We start from the raw sequence: 22,611 nt of genomic DNA, 5'->3' as shown, positions 1-22,611 counted from the left end.
TCACTTTGACCATGTTTCTTCTTCTTTTTCCTTTTGTTTTTTCTCAATTGAAGTTATGAATATTTAGTATTTTCCACATTTCATGATTTCTGCTGTTTGACTCTATTCTGTTCACAAATTGTTGAATGGCCATTATGCTTTTCATTTGAGTTCTGCTTCATTTAATTGAGCAAAGAACAACACTAGCCAAAAAAAATTACAATATAACATACTACCCCGAAAGAAGGCACGTGAAGGTTCCCTATTGGTCAACAAAAAGGAAAAAAGAAAAATGAAACTCCAAATCTCACTAACCCACTTCACTCCTATAGTAATCCTATAAAATAATTTGACTTACTCCAAACTCTATCTAATGAAAGAGAAAACGTGTCTAATTATATTCAATAAAAAGAATATGAATATCAGAAAATGAAAGCACCTCATTGGATCATATAATTAACCAATAAACGCCTAATTAAATGTATAGTAGCTTTGGCCTTCATGCACAAGTTTTTTTAGATACATGTACTTTTTTTAATTTTTCTTATTGTGTCAAAACTCAGTTTCATATTGTTCAGGTTCTTATTATAAATGTTTTCTATTTAAAGCATATAACTTGCAAAGAAAACCTTCATGTTTTAATTGCTGAATCATCCATTGCAAGTTCACAATAAAGGTTGGTTCCCCTATTTACAGTGCATGATTCTCCATAGGCAAGAAAATATTAAAAATAAAAATTAGTGTCATACTTACCAGCTCCCCTATTTCCTGTGTTTCTGTGCTTACCTCTGAAAGAAACATTTAATGTACAAATTTCTTTTCACTCTATTTTAATTTGATGCTAGAAGTTTGGTTATCAAATTGAGAACTATGGATCCCAAGCTCTTTCAGAAGGTTTCAAGATGCTCCAATTATGTCAAGAATATTAGAGCTTGTTTGGTTTTTATTCTCATTTTTTATTTTTAAAAACTGTTTTATAATATAGTTTTAAAAATTGTTTTTGAAAACAAAATAAAATGAAAATCTATTTGTTTATATCAATTGAAAAAAAGTTTTAAAATTAAAAAATGGACTGATAGTTACAGTTATAAGCCATCAATAGTGGTAATTAATAATAAAAATTGATCAAAGTAACTATAATTTTTAATAATCAAATGTAGCGTATTTTAAAAATAAGAAAAATAAAATGAAAACAATTTTAAGTTGTTTCTATTTTTTATTTTTTAAAAAAATGAAAATAGTTATGGGAACAAGTAAATGAAAAAACTTATCCAAACAAATTTTAAAGTTTTTTGTTTTCAAAAACAAAAAACAGCTTCTAAAAATAGAAAACAAACAAGCTCTTAAACTTCTAGTATATACTCATTTAAATAACTAAGAGAGAATGATATAAAGTTTTCAAAATGACCAATTAATTCAACTTAAGTCCTAAATACTAAACTCCAATAATTTGCAAGTTCGATTCTCAATTTTGTAATTTTATTGTAATAAATTTGCAACTAATTTTTTAATTTTTAACATGATTGAAAAATAAATAAGTTTTGTTTTCCCTATTAAAATTTGAAACACAAATTACAAATCCATCACATAAAGTTATAAATTTAAGAACTAAACTTGTAAATTTCTAAAATTTGGCACTTAGAATCTAAGTTAAATTAATTGATCCCTTGGGCCCTATCTATCATTCTTCCAATAACTAAAGACGATTGTTGTTCAAAGGATTTAAATATAATTAAGAAGATCCAATCATTCTCAAACTAGCTTTAGGTACAATATTTAAATAAAGATATTTATCCAATAGAATCAATTTTGATTATTTATTTTATTATTATCTTAGATATCAATATATTTAATATTATATTTAGATTTGAGATTTGAGATTTAAATTTAAATTTTTATTATTTTATTATTTTCAGGTTCTATAAATAAAGCTAGGAGTTTTCATTTGCATCAAGTTATGAGTATTGAATAATAAGAGTTCTTGTTCTCCCAACCTCCTCCCTCCCTTTCTCTCTCCCTTCTCCTTTCCCCTCTCTTTTCTCCTCTTCTCCTTCCCGTTTTACATTAGCTATGTTCGTCTTTGCACGTGTGGTAGTAGGCTGTATGAACTGGGAAATAGTCAGGTCATCTAGTCCTGGAATCTCAACCACTGTTTGCTGAGATGGTAATGGAATTGGCTCCTCAAGGTTGGTCTGACCAGAGAGTTCGCCCCACCATCAGTGCTTGAGGAACCCTAGAGGCATGATGCAGTGCTATCCTCCTCAACATAGAATTTAGAACATAGAATTTCACTAATATGCAGTGCTCTCCGCAAGAATCACAATTTACAAGTCAACATTTAAAATATATAAATTTTTGGAGGAAGATTTGTTAATTTTGGAGAAAGAGTTATAATTTAACATATTATTCTAATTTTAAAAACCGTTTATAAATTTCTGAAAAACAAGCTGATCTATTAATATTTAAAAGGTAATGTATAAATTTGAATGTATATGTATTAATAATATTATTTAAATTATTAAATATTAAAAAATTAATATTTTAAAAAGATCTCAGGGAGTCCAGTGCTTTAGGTAAAAACGTTCAAGGGCAAATTAATACTTTAACACTACAATAATAAATCATGCCAGATGGTAATAGGACCCACAAGTAATACATGTATGTAGATAATGGGGAAATAGACAGCTTTGCGGGAAAATAGATGGCTTTTTGACTAAAGGAGTTTTTTCCTACTCGAAAAAATAGTTTAGAGAGAAATTGTTTTACTTATTAGCATAAGCTGTCCAACATTTCTTAAAAAAAAAAAAAAAACACAAAATGTTCAGGGGAAAAGCTAGTCTTTAACCCAAACAAGAATCATGAAAAACCATTTGCCACCCCTCCTCTCCCCTCTAATAAAACCAATGTAACATCAAATAGTTTTTTGCTACTCAGTAAAAACAACTTAGGGAGAAATTGTCTCAATTATTAGTATTGGATGCCCAGGTTTTTAAAAGGGGGGAAAAAGTTCAAGGAAAAACTAGTCTTTAACCCAAACAAGAATCATGAAAAACCATCTGCCTACCCTTCCCTCTAATAAAACTAAAATAACATCAAAACACTCCCCTCCCCTCCTCTCCTCTCCTCTAATAAAACCAAAGTAATATCAAAACACTCCCCTCCCCTTCTCCATCCTTGAGCCAAACACCCTTATTTTTGTTTTATTTTTCATGTTTTCGAAACCCATTACCTTTGATAATTAAAAACAACAGTCAACTAAACCAATCACTATCATACACAACTATCATTAATTATTAGCAACCATCACTATCAGCTAATTTTTTCTTCTAAAATTATTTTTATTTTTTATTCTAAAATTATTTTTAAATTAACACAATCAACTAGATCTTTTTTTTATTTTGTTTTGATAAATGGCTTTGAAATTGTATTATAAAACAATTTTTAAAAACAAAAAAAATGAAAGCATAATCCAACTGGCCCTAACATTCTAGATTTTGTGGTTAGTGATGTCCATGTTGATGTCTTTGTTTTCTAGTTTATGAGTTAATAGCTTATCCTAATATATACAGTTTGTTTGGTAATTACCTTAAACAAGGCACATTACGATGTCCGTTGAAGTTTCTTGGTTCAGTTGGCACCTTGGCATTCTTGTGATACTTATATCGCGAGTTTGAGTCACACCTGCAAACGTAAACGTTTGCCAACTGAAGAAGAAAAAGTTAAACTGTTTAACTAACAGATAAATCACATGAATTAAATAGGAAATCGTTCATACAAAGAACTGAGGTTTATTGGACCAAATTGTAAACAAACATAAATATTGTTTAAGCAAAGGGCAAAGTCCAGTACACCATTACTCCAATGCTATAGAAACACTATAATCACACGATGGCTTTGCGTGAGAATTAAGATGACTAGAGTCTACTTTGAACTGATAGCTCACGCTTCATTTGATCCCTCAGAACTCTCCTTAGTATTTTGTTGGAAGCTGTTCGAGGAAACTCCTGGACAATTCTAACAAGGCTTACCTGTAATGTAGAGTTGTGAACATCAAATTAACGTGCGTCAGCTTCAGATTTCAAAAAAAAAAAAGTTTTTCTGATGCCAGAAGGCTCAGTCCCACGGACCTACATTTCTAATGGTTCACTACCTAATATACTTCGAATTTGTAAAATTTAAATTCAGTAAGTGCAATAAAAGATGTTGTCCAAAAAGAGGGCTCCTCCCAAAAAACCAGTTTATAAAGTGGGAAAGCCTCTTGAACTTATAAACCCCACTCCACTTGTAAGGTTTCCCGATATGCGATTCATGACAATGCCACCCTGATCAATATCCACTCTACGACACTTTACTCAACCTCCTTCTGATCAGAATTCTCTGTGGGTAACCCTCTCTATAGCACTGGCCTCTCAATGAAAGCACCAATGTCATGAACGCAAGTCCAAAAAAAGAGCCAATCACAAAGGATTAGCCTATGAGGAGGGAGAGCCACTCAAGTAAATACTCATGACAGATGTTCTAATGGTTCACAAAGTAATATACTTGGAATTAGTAAAATTTAAATTCAGTGAAGTGTCACCTTAAACAAAGGATTAAGATTCCTTTGAATGGCTTTAGAGAACTTCATCTTTATGGTTTCTGCATCAGAGTTGAATCCTTTCTTCAAAACCACAAATATAACCAGTTGTTCTGGACCGCCACTAGCTGGTGCGACGCTGATTGCAGCAGTCTCCAAAATGCATTCATCAGCCCGGTCACAGACACGCTCAATTTCTACAGAACTTGTCTGCATATCAGAAGTCAAATTCAAATTATGAAGAAAGCAAGTCCTGGAATGCCAAATTAAGAGCCATGATCATATGAATGCAAGAAGTTACTGAAAAATGCATGATTGATTTTGAAGTGTTGGGTTATCTGCCCTTGGTGCATCAAACCCAATGTAAGCCCAATTGTAGAATGAGGCCTTACTAGAATATGATAAGGAGGAAGTCTGGGTCCTGAAAAGCAATAAAATTTGGGTTCTCAAGTGTTATAAATTCCTCACTCAGTTTTGAACAATGGGAACGTTATTCCCATTTTCTTTCATGAATGAAGGCTATTTGAGAAGTGCTTTGGAAAGCGTTGGAAAAAAGGGAGTACGGATTGCTTATATTAAAGCCATACAAGATATGTATGAGGGGGTAAAAACTAGTATAAGAACGCCTAGTGGTCAAACAAAGAATTTTCCTATAAAGATTGGACTACATCAGGGATCATCTCTGAGTCCTTATTTGTTCAACTTGATTTTAAATGTTTTGACGGAACATATTCAACAGAAAATCCCGAAATGTATGCTCTTCGCAGATGATATAGTTCTTATAGCAGAGACAAGAAAAGAGGTTAATTGCAAACTTGAGTTATGGAGGAGGACATTGGAGTCGAAAGGTTTTCGTCTGAGTAGAAGTAAGACGGAATATTTATATTGTAAATTTGGTAAAGGACTATTCGAAAATAATTTGGAAGTGAAATTGGGAGATCAAATTATACCTCAAGTGGAAAAGTTTAGATATTTGGGAGCCATTATTCAAAATGATGCGAAATCAGTGGAGATATTTCAACATAGAATTCAAGCTGGGTGGTTTAATTGGAGAAAAGCTAAAGGAGTTATTTGTGACCGTAAGGTGCCTAATAAACTTAAAGGAAAGTTTTATCGTACTGCCTATCAGACCGGCAATGTTATATAGTAGTGAATGCTGGCTCTCTAACGGGACAGCAAGAGCATAAAGGTGGGAGTAGCAGAGATGAGAATGTTACGATGGATGTGCGGACATACACTAAAGATAAAATTCGAAATGAGCACATACGTGAAAAAGTCATATCTCCATGTCTCCTAAGGCGCTGCTAATATATATATCAAGTTAGGCTTAACTGTTTATGGATGAATTCATCACTTGAAACAGAAAATCAAATTGATATTAATAGAATGAGTAAAACATCTAAAATTACAATGGCATCTATGCAAACATTACATAATTTACAAAACTAGAATTGTTGGAAAGTCAGTACTTGCAAATTTTTGTAGCCAGCATAAGTTTACTATTGACACGCATTTTGATAGCTAATTATTAAAACATCCAAAATTCAGAGTGAAGCAATTTGTTTACTTTTACACTGCCTCAAACTAGTTTGATCTCTACATCTACTGCCACATAAGCATGTCCTACTCGACAAGGAACTGCAGCCAAACAGTTAAGTCCACTTATTTTAATATGACAGTTCTGTGAAGAACCTCAAAATTATCTACGATATTGGTATTAAGCAAATCAATATAAGTAAGCCATTACCTTTCCATTATAAATGGGCATCCCCTTAAAGTAAACATCTTCATGATCAGCATTAAGCAATCTATCAGTTGCTCCAAGATACTGAGGGAATAGACCCACTTCACCAACACAAGCACATCATCTGGCTGTCATATCAGTCAAACAGATAATACGATGCCAAATTAGAACATGTATGCACTTTAATTGGGATTGCTAAAATGAAGAAATGGTGATGGAGATGTATCCAATTAGGGAAAGTACGAATGTTCAACTGACAAGTGCAACAGCAGATCCAAGATCTAACAAGAAGGAATTAGTTGCAAAGTAGTTGACAAATAGCTAGACCTTTACAGAAGTCAAAAGCATAAGAAAATAGGTTCAGAGAACACTGATTAATTTCCATTAGAGTTCAAGTAGCAGATCCCAAGGGTTTGAGGTCTGTGCTTTTAGTTAATCATCATTGGTCCAAAATTTGATTTCCGGATTCAAGTAAATTCTTTAAAACTGCAGTAACTACATGGTATTGCCATATTAGCATATGTTGATAGAAGCTAATGTTAATAAATAACAACCACAAAAGAAAAAACATAGAAGAAAGAAAGAAGCTGGCTACTCAGAAAATGTTTTTACATAAGGAACTCCATGCTCGTCTAGGATAACAAAGCCAGCTGTCATTGATGCTGTGCTAAATGCTCCAAAAGTTTGAGGCTGAAGTTGGCTTCCAATGATGTAACAAGACGCAAGCTCAGTTCCACCACAACATTCAATGATTGGATTGTAATAGGATTTTGAGGAAAGCCAAAGGTCATCATCAACATTTGAAGTTTCTCCAGTGGAACAAAAATGTTCTGCGTAAAATCGCATAATAGTTAATTTATCTTATTAGTTACTTGTTAATTAAACTGCCATGAGAATTACCTTATCTTTGTCCAATCTAAGCCTTTCATACAATTTGTATTCTTCCAAGTTTTAACCAAGCTTGGAACTGTTCCCAAAATAGTGACACCAGCATCCTGAAATTGTGGTAAATATTAAATAGATAAGGCCGGGTTTTTGTGCAACGCATAAATTCTTTTGATGCAAGGTAATATAATTGTTTAAGAAAATATTGGAATATACTCAAATATGATTCCACAGTATTAGGAACTCCGTGTATGCATGTCAAAGTATTTCTACGAAGAAAAGTACTAGGTTAAAGAATTATTTATCCCCATACATTTACTCAATCTTTGATTTGGCTTTAAACTTGCGTAACTAAATTCAAGTGGTTTGAAATATTTTGAATTGATCCCCATAAGCAAAGAACAATATAATACAGATAATTCAAGCTATATAAGCCATATAATTGGAAGCGGTCAAACATCAAACCCTGCCTTCATAAGCATCATATGCTAGTTCATAATGTTTCTAGTATGAAAGTTTAACCATCCTAGTCTGAAGAAACTTGAATTTCAATAACGTTAGTTCTATATACTCTGTATTCCACTAGTAATATTAGGTTAAAGTGGTGGAAAATTTCGATACAGGCACAAAATGATCTATATCTCTATAATGTTCAATTATTGATCTTCTTTTGATAGGCAATGCAAAATTCTCGTAACATTAGAGCCAATTGTTGTCTCTGTTATCCGTTTACTTTAATAAAGTGGGAGATTGTATGAATTGGCCAAGTGTGATGTATAACTTGCACTCGATAAAAGAATATGTTAGCTGTAGGATATGCAAGTCATAGCCGTTAGAAGTAGAGGGCTAGAAACCCATATATAAAAGAGGCATTATGTTAATCAGAACTTATGTTCAAAGCATTCAGTTTCAAAGTTCAGTTTCTTTCTATCTCTTTTAATCTTCTCTATCTCTATTTTCTCTCTATACCCCTCCCTCCCTCTCTCTACCACTTAAATCAAAGTGTTTCAGAAATTAGTAGGTAAATAGAAAGAGTATAAAAAAATTCTGAAACTTTCAATGAATTCACAGTTTTCATAAAAATCAATAATGCTTAAAAATTATGCCCACACGAAACGAAAGTTTTTCACATGAAAACTTTTCATGATAAGACGAAGATGGCCGTCACCCACAGATAAAGTTGAACTAAAGCTGATGTGAAGTTTGTGGAATAAAGTTTTGAAAAATCATAGTTTGGGACACTCACAGCAAAGCCTCTATGCGTAAATTAAAATGGTCAAGAAAAGCCACATAAAAGCATGCATGCATAAGGCTCTGTTAATGTTGAAAAAGAAAATACTATGGTTGTGCATTGGTGAAGGCTGTCTTAGTAGTCTTCAAATATGGAAATTGGATTTTTTTTTTTTTTTTTGGGGGGGGGGGTGGGGGGATACACAATCTGTTTCCCTCCATTTGTTTGCAATTCACCTGCAATCATTTTGTAAGAGGAGCTGAGAACTAATTTTGTTAAAGGTATATGAGAACAAAGAGTTAATTAGGATTCCATGAGCCTGCATATTTGTATATGTTTGCATTAATGATTGATAACAATAATTACGTGAAAGGCATTATTGGCTACGCAAAGGAGTTGAGGAAGTCAAAAAAAAAAAAGCATGCTTTAGGTGAAGTTTGATCATATTTGGTGGATGAGGAAAATCAAGAATGCCGAGTGATGCACATGGCCAGAATATAAAAGCTAAGCTATATGATTGGGCTGCTAATGTGCAATGTATGCCATGTCAGAAAATATAAATATAGTTTTATTGCCTGTTTTTCTCTCAATGATCAAATTAAAAAGATAAACTAGAAGGATCTCATCACAAATTTTAAGATGTAGAGATCTAATTTGAAGTTTGATAAGAGATCATTATAGATGTATTTGAGGAGGAAGCGACAGAAGTTGAATTGAGTCTATTTTAATATTTTAATTATTTAATTTGAATTTTGAATTCCTTTAGGAGATTTTATTCAGATATTTCATTATTTGGATTTTATTCAGGTATTTTTCTAGATATTGAGTTATTTAGATTTTAGACTGATATTAAGTTATCTTAGTTTGTATTTAGCTTTATAAATATGCCTAGCAACTTTGAAGTAGGCATATCATGAATAAAACAGTATTTTGAACTTTTTGGAAATTCTCCTTAGCATGACTATTAAGAGAATTATAGAGCGAAATTCTTATTCTATATTATCTTAATAGAGTTTATATTTCTCATTATTTTCTATCAGTTTAAGCACCTATCAATTTGGCATCATAGACTGGTCAAGATGGTGACACCACGTTCTAGTCATGAATCCAACAACCCTCCGAAAAATCAAAACCCATTTGCATCAACTCAACTAGCCATCATCGCTTCAAAGCTTGAAACTCTTGATTTGCAAAAGCAAAACGTAATAGTGCTTGAGGCCTCTACACTCAATAAAAAGCTGAAGGCAAGCCATCACAGGCACTCTCATTGGAAAGAAGAAAGCAAAGACGAACTGGAAAAATACAGACGTAGCAAAATACTCACACCAAAATTGAATTTCGCAAATTCGGTGGAGGTGACCCACGAGGATGGATATTAGAGGCAGAAAAAGACTTTAGGCACTACAACACACCTAAAGAGCAAAAAGTGGATAGAGCTTCAATGTCTCTGGAAGGAGATGCAGTGGATTTGTTCGCTTGGGTCAACAACAAGCGAACGAATCTGTAGTAGAAGCAGCTCATGAAGTTGCTGCAAGAAAACTTCGAACCACTGGAGTACTAGAATCCTGATGAATTCTCATGCAGCATCAAACAGACAAACTCAATACAAGAGTATTGTGCAGAATTTGCTAAGAGATTAGCAAGAGTCAAGCATTAGCCAGAGCAATACTTGCTTGGCATCTTCCTCAATGGCTTGCGAGAAGAGTTGTGCTCAAACATTAGAATCCACGAGCCACAATGAGCTTACAAAGTCATAAGCCTCGCCCTAGAATTTGAAAGGAAGCTACAAGTGCATGGGCCCAAGCCCAACTCCTCTTGGAACCATACTCAGGCCATTCTTCCTTTCAATTACCACGCACGAGACCAAAACATTCTGCAGTAGCATTTTCTTTCAACAAGCTCTCCCCAAACACATTCTAGGAATGCATATAAGAAGGCGACGTCATCTCCCTCTGTTCCAAGACCAGTGAACTTGGCATCACCAAGAACTCAGCCCATGGATGTCAAACATCAAAGGAGGAGGGAGAAAGGACTATACTTTCGATGTGGCAACAATTTTAGGCCTGGGCATCGCTGCAAAAGGGCTTTCTTGCTAATAGAGATCATAAAAGAGGGTGAGGAAATCATGCCCCCCTTGAAGATGCTGGACTCGAAGAAACTGAACCTGAAGGGGTCAAAATTTTATAGCTACACAATTAGAGAACCTTAACTGGAATATTTGTAACTTAATTGGTAATGTATTCCTTCTAATTCTTCTACTCCTATTAATTCTGCTGGTGTATCTTATACTTCCTTGTAGGGTAATTATGGCAATCAGGTTGCAAACTCACTTTCTGGAAGCCAATCAGAACCAAAAGAGTTAGGGAAGACCTCACAACCCCTTTGGAAAACACATACAACGAGGGTTGGAAGGACCTCCCAAACTTTCAGTGGAGGACTAAAAAAGACACCAAACCAATGAACTTTGAACAACCTCTAGCTCTACCCCCAACAACCCTCCAGCATTGATGAAAAGCTCAATAGATTAGAGGGTATGACGTCCAAGCTATATACAACTTGGATGACTGCACAATCCACCATTGAGATTGCACTTAAAAACATAGAGGCACAACATCAAGCCACCATTTAAAGCCTAGAGATACAAAATCAAGCTACCATCAAAAACTTGGAGACCCAAACGAGCCAAGTATCTAACATATTATCCGAACGTCCACAAAGTCAATTACCAAGTAATGCTGAAGTCAACCCTAAACAAAGGGTTGTTGCCATTACATTAAGAAGTGACAAACAATTGGAGCACCTAGTCCCTCCAAAGCATGTCACAAAGGAGGACCCACCATTAGGAGAAGAGGCTAGTTCGCCAATAAAGGTTAGTGATCATAAAGAGAACACCACCCCCAGTAACATGAAGCCTTTCGTACCTCCTATTCATTTCCCTCAAGCTCTCAAGAAACGAAAACATGATGCAAACTTCAATAAGTTTCTTGACTTGTTCAAGAAACTTCAAGTCAACATCCCTTTTGTGGAAGCTTTGGCTAAAACTACATGAAGGAACTTGTCTCGAATAAAAGAGACTTCAAGAATTTAAAACTATAGCCCTCACGAAAGAATGCAATGCTGTGTAGTTCAACAAAAGTTACCCCCCAAGTTCCAAAAATCTAGGGAGTTTTTCTATTCCTTGTATGATAAGTAACTTAAAAGTTGATAAATGCTTGTGTGGTTTGCATTCTTCTATAATCTTATGCCTTTATCTATGTGTTGGATGCATGGAATCTCTAACTTGAAGCCCACCAATGTCACCCTGTAGATGGTAGATAAATCGCTGCATTATCCACTTGGAGTTGTTGAGAATGTCCTAGTAAAAGTCGGTGACGTTTACTTATGTGCAAACTTTACAATGGAAGGGGAATTTTGCTCCTCTGAAAAATGGTTTAGGAGTGAAAATACTCCACTTACTAGTACAGGATGCCTAACCCTCCTTGAAGGAAAATACAAGGCAAACAATGCACTTTACCACTTGAAATATACATATGACAATGAGATTTTACAAATGTCATGATTCTTCTCAAGTCCCAAGGGACTTCTTAGACATTAATAATTTTTTGTAAATAAATAACTAAAATAATTCTAGTTTAAAATTAAAAAAAATAAATATTAGTGACTACTTTAGTTTAAACAATAACTAATTTTCTTTTGGTAATGACTAGAATGAAACAACCAATTACAATTTTCCTTATGCAAATTTTTGATTCACCGAAGTCCAAGTGTTACAATATCTATGACTACTTTAGTTTAAATAATAACTACTGTTCTTCTGGCAATAATTTAAAATGAGACAAGCAATTACAACTTCCCCAAATTACTTGCTTCGTTATGGTCATTGCCAAAAGAAAAGTAGTCATTACTTAAACTAAAGTGATCACTAATATTTACTTTTAGGTTAAAGTATATTTTTTACCCCTATACTTTCCTTTGAGGAACACTAGATACCCTGTACTAATAAGTGGGGCATTTTTCCCCTTAAACCATTTTCTAGAAGAGCAAAAATCCCCCTCCATTAACAAATCACTAATGGAGAGGAATTTTTGCTCCTCTGAAAAATAATTTAGGAGAAAAAATGCGCCATTTCCAGCATTCCTTGAAGAAAAGAAAAAAAAATGCACTTTAGCCCTTGTTTTTTAAATTTGGAAGATGACATGGAATTTTTCTCTCATCATGGGGAGGCCATTTTTTGCTACTAGAGGTGTTATGATTATTAATGTTCATAAGGGAGAGCTAATTTTTCAAGTAAATTTGCCTTAGTCTACTAAACTCAATATTTAAGGATAATATCTACAGCTCACAGGAGCAAGTGCCCCTCTCACCTTGGATGTGTGCCTCCTGACACTTGAAGAAGCGAAGCGATGTCTAGCTAAGGACATTAAAATAGAGCTTATTGGGAGATAACCCCAATTTTTCCAAATTCTTTCATTAGCAGTTTCTTTTTAGTTTTGAATTTCTTTATATTTTTTGCATTTTGTTTTTAGCAATCCCATTTAATTAGACTTAACAGATGAAGAGAATTCAATTCACATGAAGGGCTACGATCACTCAATCTTGTGCTTAATTCAAGGAAGTATTAGTTTCCTACCCTCTTCTCTTGTTTTGATTTTATTAATTTTACAACGAGGACTCTGAAAGTTTAAGTGTGGCGGAGGATCTATCATGATAGCTCCCTCTCGCTTAGTTTGCTATAATTTCCTTAGCAATTATTTATACTGTGTATTGGCATTATTCATGAATTTTTTTTTTTTGAATTTTTTTTTTTGTACGCTATTTGATTTAGTTGTATAACTATTAAGGGCAACTATGTGTTTGAAGAAGAATTTAAGACTACCAAGACTCCATGGGAATTAATCAAAAATCAAGATTATGGCACTATTTACCTGTTGTACTTATTCATGTCTATACCTAGAAAGCTAACACCTGCTACTAGAGGTGTTATGATTAATGTTCATAAGGGAGAGCTAATTTTTCAATTTGCTTAGTCTACTAAACTCAATATTTAAGGATATATCTACAGCTCACAGGAGCAAGTGCCCCTCTCACCCTTGGATGGTGCCTCCTGACACTTGAAGCAGAATGTCTAGCTAAGGACATTAAATATAGAGCTTATTGGGAGATAACCCCAATTTTTCCAAATTCTTTCATTAGCAGTTTCTTTTTAGTTTTGAATTTCTTTATATTTTTTGCATTTTGTTTTTAGCAATCCTATTTAATTAGACTTAACAGATGAAGAGAATTCACATGAAGGGCTACAATCACTCAATCTTGTGCTTAATTCAAGGAAGTATTAGTTTCCTACCCTCTTCTCTTGTTTTGATTTTATTAATTTTACAACGAGGACTCTGAAAGTTTAAGTGTGGGGGAGGATCTATCATGATAGCTCCCTCTCGCTTAGTTTGCTATAATTTCCTTAGCAATTTATATACTGTAATTGGCATTATTCATGAATTTTTTTTTTTTTGAATTTTTGTTTTGTACGCTATTTGATTTAGTTGTATAACTATTAAGGGCAACTATGTGTTTGAAGAAAGAATTTAAGACTACCAAGACTCCATGGGAATTAATCAAAAATCAAGATTATGGCACTATTTACCTGTTGTACTTATTCATGTCTATACCTAGAAAGCTAACACCTAGCAAAGTAGTTAAAAAAGGGAATGATACTGTACAAAAGAAAAATGTGTGTGCGCAACAAATGCCAATTATCCACTCCGCTAATGCCAACTAGGCCTAATAACCAAGGTCCTTCATCATCAGTGTTGATCTTCACATGAAATAGCTTAGTAGGTGTCAAGAGTGTGCTAAAGGCTTCACAAATATGAGTAACCGAGCCCTTGTATCACCAATACGAGAGATCGTATCAAAAGGACCTAAGGATTATCTTAGGAAAAAAGGCAATTCATGAATAGCTAAGAAGGATGATACCATTATGTTAGCTTAGAAAAAGAAACAAGTAAAGCCCAAAGGTATAGACAAACTCATTCTACAGGTAAGTGCTTGATCAATAAGAACTAAATTCACCAGAATTATTGACTTTCTCTCTCACATTGAAACTCAGTAGGTTAGTTATACTATTAAATTTTACTACGCTCTGAGCAAAAGCCCTATATTTAGTGTACTCCTATAAGGAATAAGGCTGAGCATAGAAGTATTTGCTTGAGGACAAGCAATAGCCTAAGTATGAGGGAGTTTGATAAGAAGGTATTTTAAGTAGATTTATACATAATTTATGCTCTTATTTCAACTAATTAATGTGTGATTTAAAGATAAAATATCTCATTTAGAAATTTTGGTGTATTTTCATAAAAGGAGACAAAATAGCATGGGAAAAAAAAACCTTAAAACGCGAAGCCCAGAGTCAATGACCAAGGAATCAAGCCAAAAAGAGTTCAACCGGTTGCAAACAAACTTGTGAAGGCTATCTCCACTCACGGACATAACTCACACTAGTGATTCTACATGTCCTCAATTCATCCGGTTGAAAACAAGAATGTATATATTTCATCCGCTTGTGGACGAATTTTTCTACTGCACACTGGACATGGCAATGCTAAGCCTGACCGGGTGCAAACGAAGGAATAGAGGCAAAAATTAATATTTTAAAATATTTTAAACAAGATATCAATATATTAGATAAGATAAGGCATGATCTGGACAGATTCTAAATCCAAGGAGGTCGAATTGAATATAAAAAAACCTCTCAAAAGTCTGTCAACACATCCAATCTCATATCTCAAAGTTAGGAGGCAAATTCTTCCAAATTGAGAGCTTTCTCTCTTTTTTTCTTCTTTAGATTCCTTTTATCTTTTATTTGAGATTATGGTTTTAACTTTATGGGTTCTTAGTAAACTTCCTGTCATAATAGGAAGTAGCCTAGTTGGAATGAATTTTTGTTTTTTATTTAGTTTTTTTTATTTTTCTTGTTAAACATTGAATTTCGTCTAAGATTTATTTGTTTGCTTTGCATTTATCTCTCATTTTAATTACATTTTATACAGACAAACATTATATAGATTGTTTGTGGATAGTTTGATGAACTAAAATGTGAAAAACTTAACTAGACCTAGAGAAATAGATGCAAATAACTAAATTAGGAATAATTTAGAAATCTGTGGTGGCTTAGATCATAGTTTCACAATTTAGTTAAAGAGTAGAATTTAGTGAGAGTTAAATTTAACTCTAATTAAATACATCCTAATATATTAGAAGATAATTAGGACACCTCAGAAACGGTTGTCACTATAGATAAAGGAAGATAATTAACTGAATTAGAATAATCTATCCTAATAGGTGAATCCTGATTCCCAACGTTCGTTTGATTGGTTGGTCTATTGTTCTCATCACTTTTGTTGATTTTCTTATTGATTTGCATAATTAGTTATTAAATTCTTTTCAAAAATCTTATTTGTTTCCTTAAATAACAAATATCACTTTCTTCTGAGTTCAACTCCTAGAATACTCCAGGATTTATTACTACATTGATCTTATGCACTTGTGAAAGCGATCATATATCTCCTTTGATAATTCAATAAGAATTATTCATTCCTTGATTCCTCTCTACAAGGGAATCTTGCATTTATTGTAAAAAACTTTGCTGCATAAATTACCATACCGTGTACATTGGAAATCAGTCAATGAAATTATTTTCAAGCAAAAAGGCTTCTAAATCAACGGATCTATTTCTGAATATAGTGCATATGCTATGTAACATTAGAGTTGAAGGAATCACCTGAACAAATTTTCCAAAGCCATGACCTAGAGGAGATCCATGGTAAAGAGCAAGAGTTGCCCCTGACAGAAAGCATGAATAGATTAGAGTTGGTCCCATTACCCAACCTAAATTTGTGGGCCAGCAGTAAGTATCCCCAACTTGAATATCAATGAGAGCCCATCCATCAGCAGCACTTCGAAGAGGTGAAAGCTGAGTCCATGGAATAGCTTTTGGTTCTCCTATTGAAAACAAAAAGACAATCAGAAAATTCGTAATAACGCCATTCTCACATTGTTGCGTGCTTGGGTAGAATCTTTACCAGTGGTTCCTGATGAGAAGAGTATGTTAGTGACAGACTCAATTGATTGATAGACTGGAACTGGAGAGTAATGATTTGACCTGACAATAGTTGATGTTCAGGTAAGACAAAACACAAAAGCAATGTAACATCTCTATTTTATTCATATTATCTTTAACAGTGATTCCTTTTGTTCGCAGAGATCACATTTTGATTAAACCATAAAGTATAATAAACATGTTGCAATAAACATACCTGGGATGCTGACTGCAAGGAGAGAGAAAATCTTTCCATGACTGGTCCTGTTCCCTTAATTGCACTCCAATTTCATCACCTAACACAGGAAGTACAATAGCTTTACAAGTTGCTGCCTCAATGACTCGACTGCAAGGAGAAAAAAGCAGAAGATTCTTCTGTTAATTTGTTTGTAAAAATCAGCAGACTTAAATCTATCAAACAAAAGATACAAACATGAAGAAAATTGGTTTCTATTTTGTGATTGTAAAAGGATAGTATACACAAACATCATTATTCATTCTAGTGAACCTTATGTGATATGATTTTATTGTTCAAATCATGAATTCCAAGAAACCACAATGAAGTATAATGGAAAAATCTTTACCTGTACAAAGGGAATTTCCGGCCACCTCTTGATATGAAATCCTGAAGACAAATTGAAACATAGATGGTATTTCCAAGTACAAATCGAGAGTACTTAATATCTAGAATGTAACAGTCAAATTAGTTTGAAAATAAAAATTGTGTTTATTGCATGGATGCTTCTTTTACATTCCTTTCATGATCCAAAATAATTGAGTTCACCAGTCAAGAATTTTATTTTATGATAAAAAGCCGATTTTTATAAACAAAGAAAAGCTGTACATTGAAGGTTGATAAAGAATCCAAGATTAGATAAAATATGATAAAATGAAGGACAAAATAAAGAAGAAACTGCATTATCTTAAAGGCTCTACAATCCTTCTAAGGACTAAAATCAAGTAATAGATTGATTATTTTATTGGTATGCTGGGAATAATAGTCTTATCTCCTCCAATCTTCTCATAAATATGATAGGAACCTTTTGGTAGAACTACACACTTTTAGCTAGCTCAAAAGGTTCGAGGGCCCAAGACCCATATAAACCCCTCATGAAAATAATCCCATAATTTAAATGTGAGACTCAAGTCTCATCCCTTGCAATTGAATGCTAACAATATACAAGTGGCGACTAAGGGAAAAAACAGACGAGCATCCAATATAACCTTCTATGTATTTTCACCATCATTTTGTGGAAAACTGATAAAAGAAAAAAAAAATTAAAGAACTAACTATATCCACCAATGGAGGGCTGATTTATCTAACTCCTTTTTCATACAGTGTCATAGCCTAGAGGGGAAAGAAACTAGTAAAACTGTCGTTGTCACTCTAATGGAACCTCTCTTCTCATGGTTGCATCCTTTCAGCTATGGTGACTAGTGGAAATGAGTCCTACGGTACTGATCCCCAGAATACTTTTAGATGCTATAGACCATTCTACTGCACAGGGAGAGGTTCTGGAAACAGCTAGAAATGAGAGGCAAAATGAGGGGCCACAGGGAAGAGGAGGCTTTTTTCTGTTGATTATCAAAAAGCATGCTTTTTGTCTCCAAGAAAGAGAAATAATTCCAAACATCAAGCTGTCTCATCTGCATTAGCAGCAAATTTTACTATAAATGGCATGGTTTCAAATTGAGAGGTAACCTGCGTAAAGATACCCTTTGCTTTAGACACACGCAAACGAACCGCAATTTCCTTTGGTGCAAAGCTATCAGCTATTGATACCACAACACATCCTGCTACAATAATGGCCAAGTATATTATAACAGCATTGACTGTCATTTGCATGTCAATTGCAATGGCATCACCCTTTGAGAACTTAGCAGCTATCACATTTGCTACCATCCTGGAAATAATTTCGATGAAGATTGGGGGAAAAAAAAACACACACACACAGAGCTCAATACAGGGAGCAGATAAGACATTATAAATTGAAAGCAGATGTGAGCATGAAATCCGAAAAGAGAAAGACCCATAGGATGAATACAAGGGGGGAAATTATGAAAGAAAACAAAAACTAAATGATGCTTGAATATTCCTAAATTAAAGTGTCCAGTTTCAATGAATAATGTAACTGACAATTTTGCTTTCAATGGTAGAAATTTAATGACACAGTAGATGTCACAATTTATTTCACATTTTCATCTACAGAACACATATAATACCACAAAGAAATATATACAGAACTAGAGAAAACAGACTCCATATTATTATTGAACAATAATTTTTATCAGTACAATGATTATTTGCCCTAACAATTACAATGAAATAAAATGGTTTTGCGGCAGATGCTTAAAAATATAGAAAGTTGAAAGGAAAATCACAGAATACTGGAATATACAAGTATTGATTAAATCATTTCCAAAAAAAAAAATTGTAGTTGCTATCATTTTCGTCAAAATTTCAGGACTATAATTCAGAGGACATGGTGCAGAACCAAAAATGCTAGGACGAAGGTAACATAAGAAATTCTAGTTGGCAATTTTTATGAAAAGCAAACAAACAACCATGGACATTTATCTTCTTTATATTTATAGTATAGGAAGCTCTTTATCCTGGATAAAATAGTTTTGATTTTTTGACGAACATTTGAAGGTTATGAACAGATAGAAAGAAGATACCTATAGCAGGTAATAACTACAGGAGTCAGATTCTGGTACATATCCCTAAATTATTCAGGATTTTGTGTCTATGCAGAAGAGTGACAAGTAAATAACCATAACTAACTCTATCCATCAGAGTTATTAAACAAAAAATAAGCTCAGACCATAATTGTCACCTAAATAAATCAATTATCATAAATTTTGTCCAAATAAATTACCAACAGTATTTTAGCTACCGATAGCTAAGTAAGAGCATACATTACTTGTCGTCGTAGCTCTTTCAGTGTCATCTGATTGACTTTGGAATCATCAAACCCTTCATCTCTCCATACAATGGCCACACTGCCATCGTCTTTCTTTAGATGATCCTGAGGTAACAAACAACACTCTGCAATATTCAAGACTGAACCTGGAAGCCAAGTTCCACCATGTTTTGATTTATCAGAAGCATCTAAGATACACTTAGGAGCCTCAATAAACGATACTGAGATCTCCTTCAGAACAATCGACCAGTATACCTGACATTGATTAATAGATGTTAATGCACTTACTACAAAAGCTGTGTTTCAATGCACTGAGCGAAATTGAAATAAGGACTTGCACGAGTTTTAAAATAACTAACACAATCCCTACTTACCTCAGGGTGCTGGACTGAAAATTTCTGAAAGAGATTAAAACTAGTTATAGGATCTTTGTATGCTGCTCCCAAAAGCTTTGGACCATAGATTTCCATTATACGTCCCAAATTTGTCCGTCTTGCGTGCCATCTAGAAATGTAGCCAACCAGAAAGTTACCTAATTGAATCAGTTTGACATATTTCATCCACAAACTTCGAAGACATAACAAAGGCAAAATGAAATGACAGTCAACATCGAGAATCCATCCAAGTACTTTATGCAGATTCCAAAAGCAACTAATTAAAACGAATAAAGACAGCCCCTCACACCCAAGAATATTACATTTATCAGACTATGCAAATCCTAGCAGAATGATAAAGCGAATCACTTACAAAGAAGGGAACCAATAAAGCGGTGGGCCTTTAGTGGAGGCATCCCAATGTGCATAGACAGAATAGTACACAAGCTGATGCAGGGAGTGTGGGTGCCATGGCTTTAGCACTCTTCGAGCCACAAGCTCGCGCCAGAGCTCTCGTGGGTCAGACCATTCGACCCTTTGAAGGATTGATTCCTTCAAAACTTGGTCAAATCTCTGAGCTTCCTCTATTGTTAGACCAGCTTGCACGAAATCTCGCACTTGCAATTCGCTTATACTCTTTGTTACCATTTTGGTCGAAGCTTTTGTGTTACCTTCTCCCAAATCCCGCTTGGTTCTGCTCAAAATGTGGGTCGTCCTTCCCTATTTGCTCAGCCTGTGGTAGTTGGGACTTCGCGGAGACGTTGAAGCGCTGCTTGGCGAAGGAAATCAAAATTGAACAACCGGGAGAAAAGGCATGATCGGTTGTGTCATGAAATAGAGACTGAGGGTAAAAGAGGTGAAAAAATCCCCATACAAAAGAATAAGAGAATCGAAAGCTTCTTTTGTTTCAATATGTCGAATATAATTGAAATGCTTTTTATTTATAAATATAAATATATTAATTAAAGTAAATGAAATATATAAGATAATAATAACTGAAAGATATTATAGTGATCAAAAGATATTGGAGAATTTAAGATAATGGACATCCACATAATATCTTAATATGCATAACACTCCCTATTGGATGTTCAGATATTGTGCCTCATTAAAATCTTATCAAAAAAACCCAATGAAACAAAACTTTGGTTAAAAAAAAAACAAAAAAGAGTGCAACATAACTTTTACTCTCCCTAATGACAATATCACTTAATATTTCTCAGCTTGCGAACCCGATGTTGTATACAAGCTTCTCAAAAGTTGAAGTAGGAAGTGCTTGGTCAACAAGTCTGCTAGATTATTACTAGAACAAACTTGTTTAATTTGGATTTCTCCATTTTTCTAAATATCATGTGTGAAGAAGAATTTTAGCGAGAGATGCTTTGTTCTGTCTCCTTTAATATATCCTTCTCTCGACTGGGCAACACATGCAGCATTATCTTCACATATATTATTGGGATCACTTTTCTAGAAAAAAGAGCATAGGTAATTTGGATGTGATAGATCACAAATCTTAACCAAATGCATTCTCGCTTGCTTCATGCATTGCTAAAATTTATGCATGATTAGAAGATGCAGCTACTATTGTCTGTTTCATAGATCGCCACGAAATAGTGATGCCACCACAAGTAAACAAGCAGCCCGTTTGAGATTGACCATTATGAGGATCTGACATGAATCCTGCATCTGCATAGCCCATTAAATCCTACTTGATTTTATTAGAATATAATAAACCCATATCCATAGTACCTTGAAGGTAATGTAGAATATGTTTAACTCCATTCCAATGTGTTTGTGTTGGTGAAGAACTATACCTTGCTAATATATTAACATCAAATGATATATCAGGTCGTGTATGACTAGCAAGATACATTAGTGTTCAAATGGCACTAAGATGTGGTACTTTTGGACTAAGTAATTCTTCATCCTCTCCTTGAGGCCTAAAAGGATCTTTGTCCTTATCCAAAGATCTAACAACCATTGGAGTGCTTAAAGGATGTGCTTTGTCCATATAAAATCGCTTTAGGACATGTTTTATATATGCTTCTTGGTACACAAAAATTCCACCATTTAAATATTCAATTTGTAATCCAAGGCAAAATTTTGTCTTTCCTAAATCCTTCATTTCAAATTTTTTCTTCAAGCAATTCATAGCTGTTGGAATCTCTACGAGAGTTACAATAATATTTATGTCATCAACGTAAACTGTGATTATTACATATCCTTTTTTAGATCTTTTTAGGAAAATGCATAGACAAATAGGACCATTCTTATATCCTTACTTTATCAAGTATTCACTAAGGCGATTATTGTAACATCTTAAGTTTCCCCATTAGTAATTATTAGTGTTTTCAAGGGTAATTTGGTCAATTTAGATAAATTGTTGATTTAGCGAGGTTTATGGGAGACTAATATGGTTTTTGAATCCTTAGACAGCCTTAGAAGAGGGTTAGGTTGATATTCAAGCGAGCCATGGCACAAAAGGGAGTTTAAAATTTTGTGGAATTTTTTATGCCATGCACCACGATAGGTGTGTCAATGAGCCACGGCGCACGTGCGAAATCTGTACTTATCATATGCAAAAAAATAGATTAGAAATAGAAGGAAGAAAGAAGGATAACGAGAGAGCGATGGAGAAGAGCTTGTGGTCTGCTAGGGCACAATCTCTAGGCTACTTTGGAGGCATTTGGAGCTTGAATAACCGTTGAGTAAGTTGCACATTTCCTCTTCTACCTAATTATGCAAAAAATCCAGACATTTGGGGTAATGGGGGCTTTGATTTCGGTTCCCTTAGGTTTTAACCAAA

The 22,611-nt window shown here is 34.0% G+C and overlaps 1 protein-coding gene across 1 annotated transcript; it reads right to left on the bottom strand.

Moving 5' to 3' along the window:
* Positions 1 to 3,712: 3,712 nt before the first annotated feature.
* Positions 3,713 to 20,652, bottom strand: LOC129320541 (probable CoA ligase CCL12). The gene is given in 15 exon segments (XM_054966047.1): positions 3,713 to 4,007; positions 4,559 to 4,808; positions 5,792 to 5,856; positions 6,303 to 6,418; positions 6,421 to 6,427; positions 6,912 to 7,133; positions 7,205 to 7,294; positions 16,190 to 16,410; positions 16,491 to 16,570; positions 16,725 to 16,853; positions 17,092 to 17,132; positions 18,210 to 18,411; positions 19,427 to 19,686; positions 19,806 to 19,935; positions 20,179 to 20,652. Coding segments are annotated over 15 exon segments (2,202 nt in total). The 5' UTR covers positions 20,454 to 20,652; the 3' UTR covers positions 3,713 to 3,893.
* Between the last annotated feature and the right edge of the window lie 1,959 nt (positions 20,653 to 22,611).

This window comes from Prosopis cineraria, unplaced genomic scaffold (assembly GCF_029017545.1).
Source record: "Prosopis cineraria cultivar Desert tree isolate PC_DT_omini unplaced genomic scaffold, ASM2901754v1 PC9, whole genome shotgun sequence".
Taxonomy (NCBI): domain Eukaryota; kingdom Viridiplantae; phylum Streptophyta; class Magnoliopsida; order Fabales; family Fabaceae; genus Prosopis; species Prosopis cineraria.
Note: the sequence above shows the minus strand (reverse complement) of the source record. Positions and strands in the feature narration are given on the sequence as shown.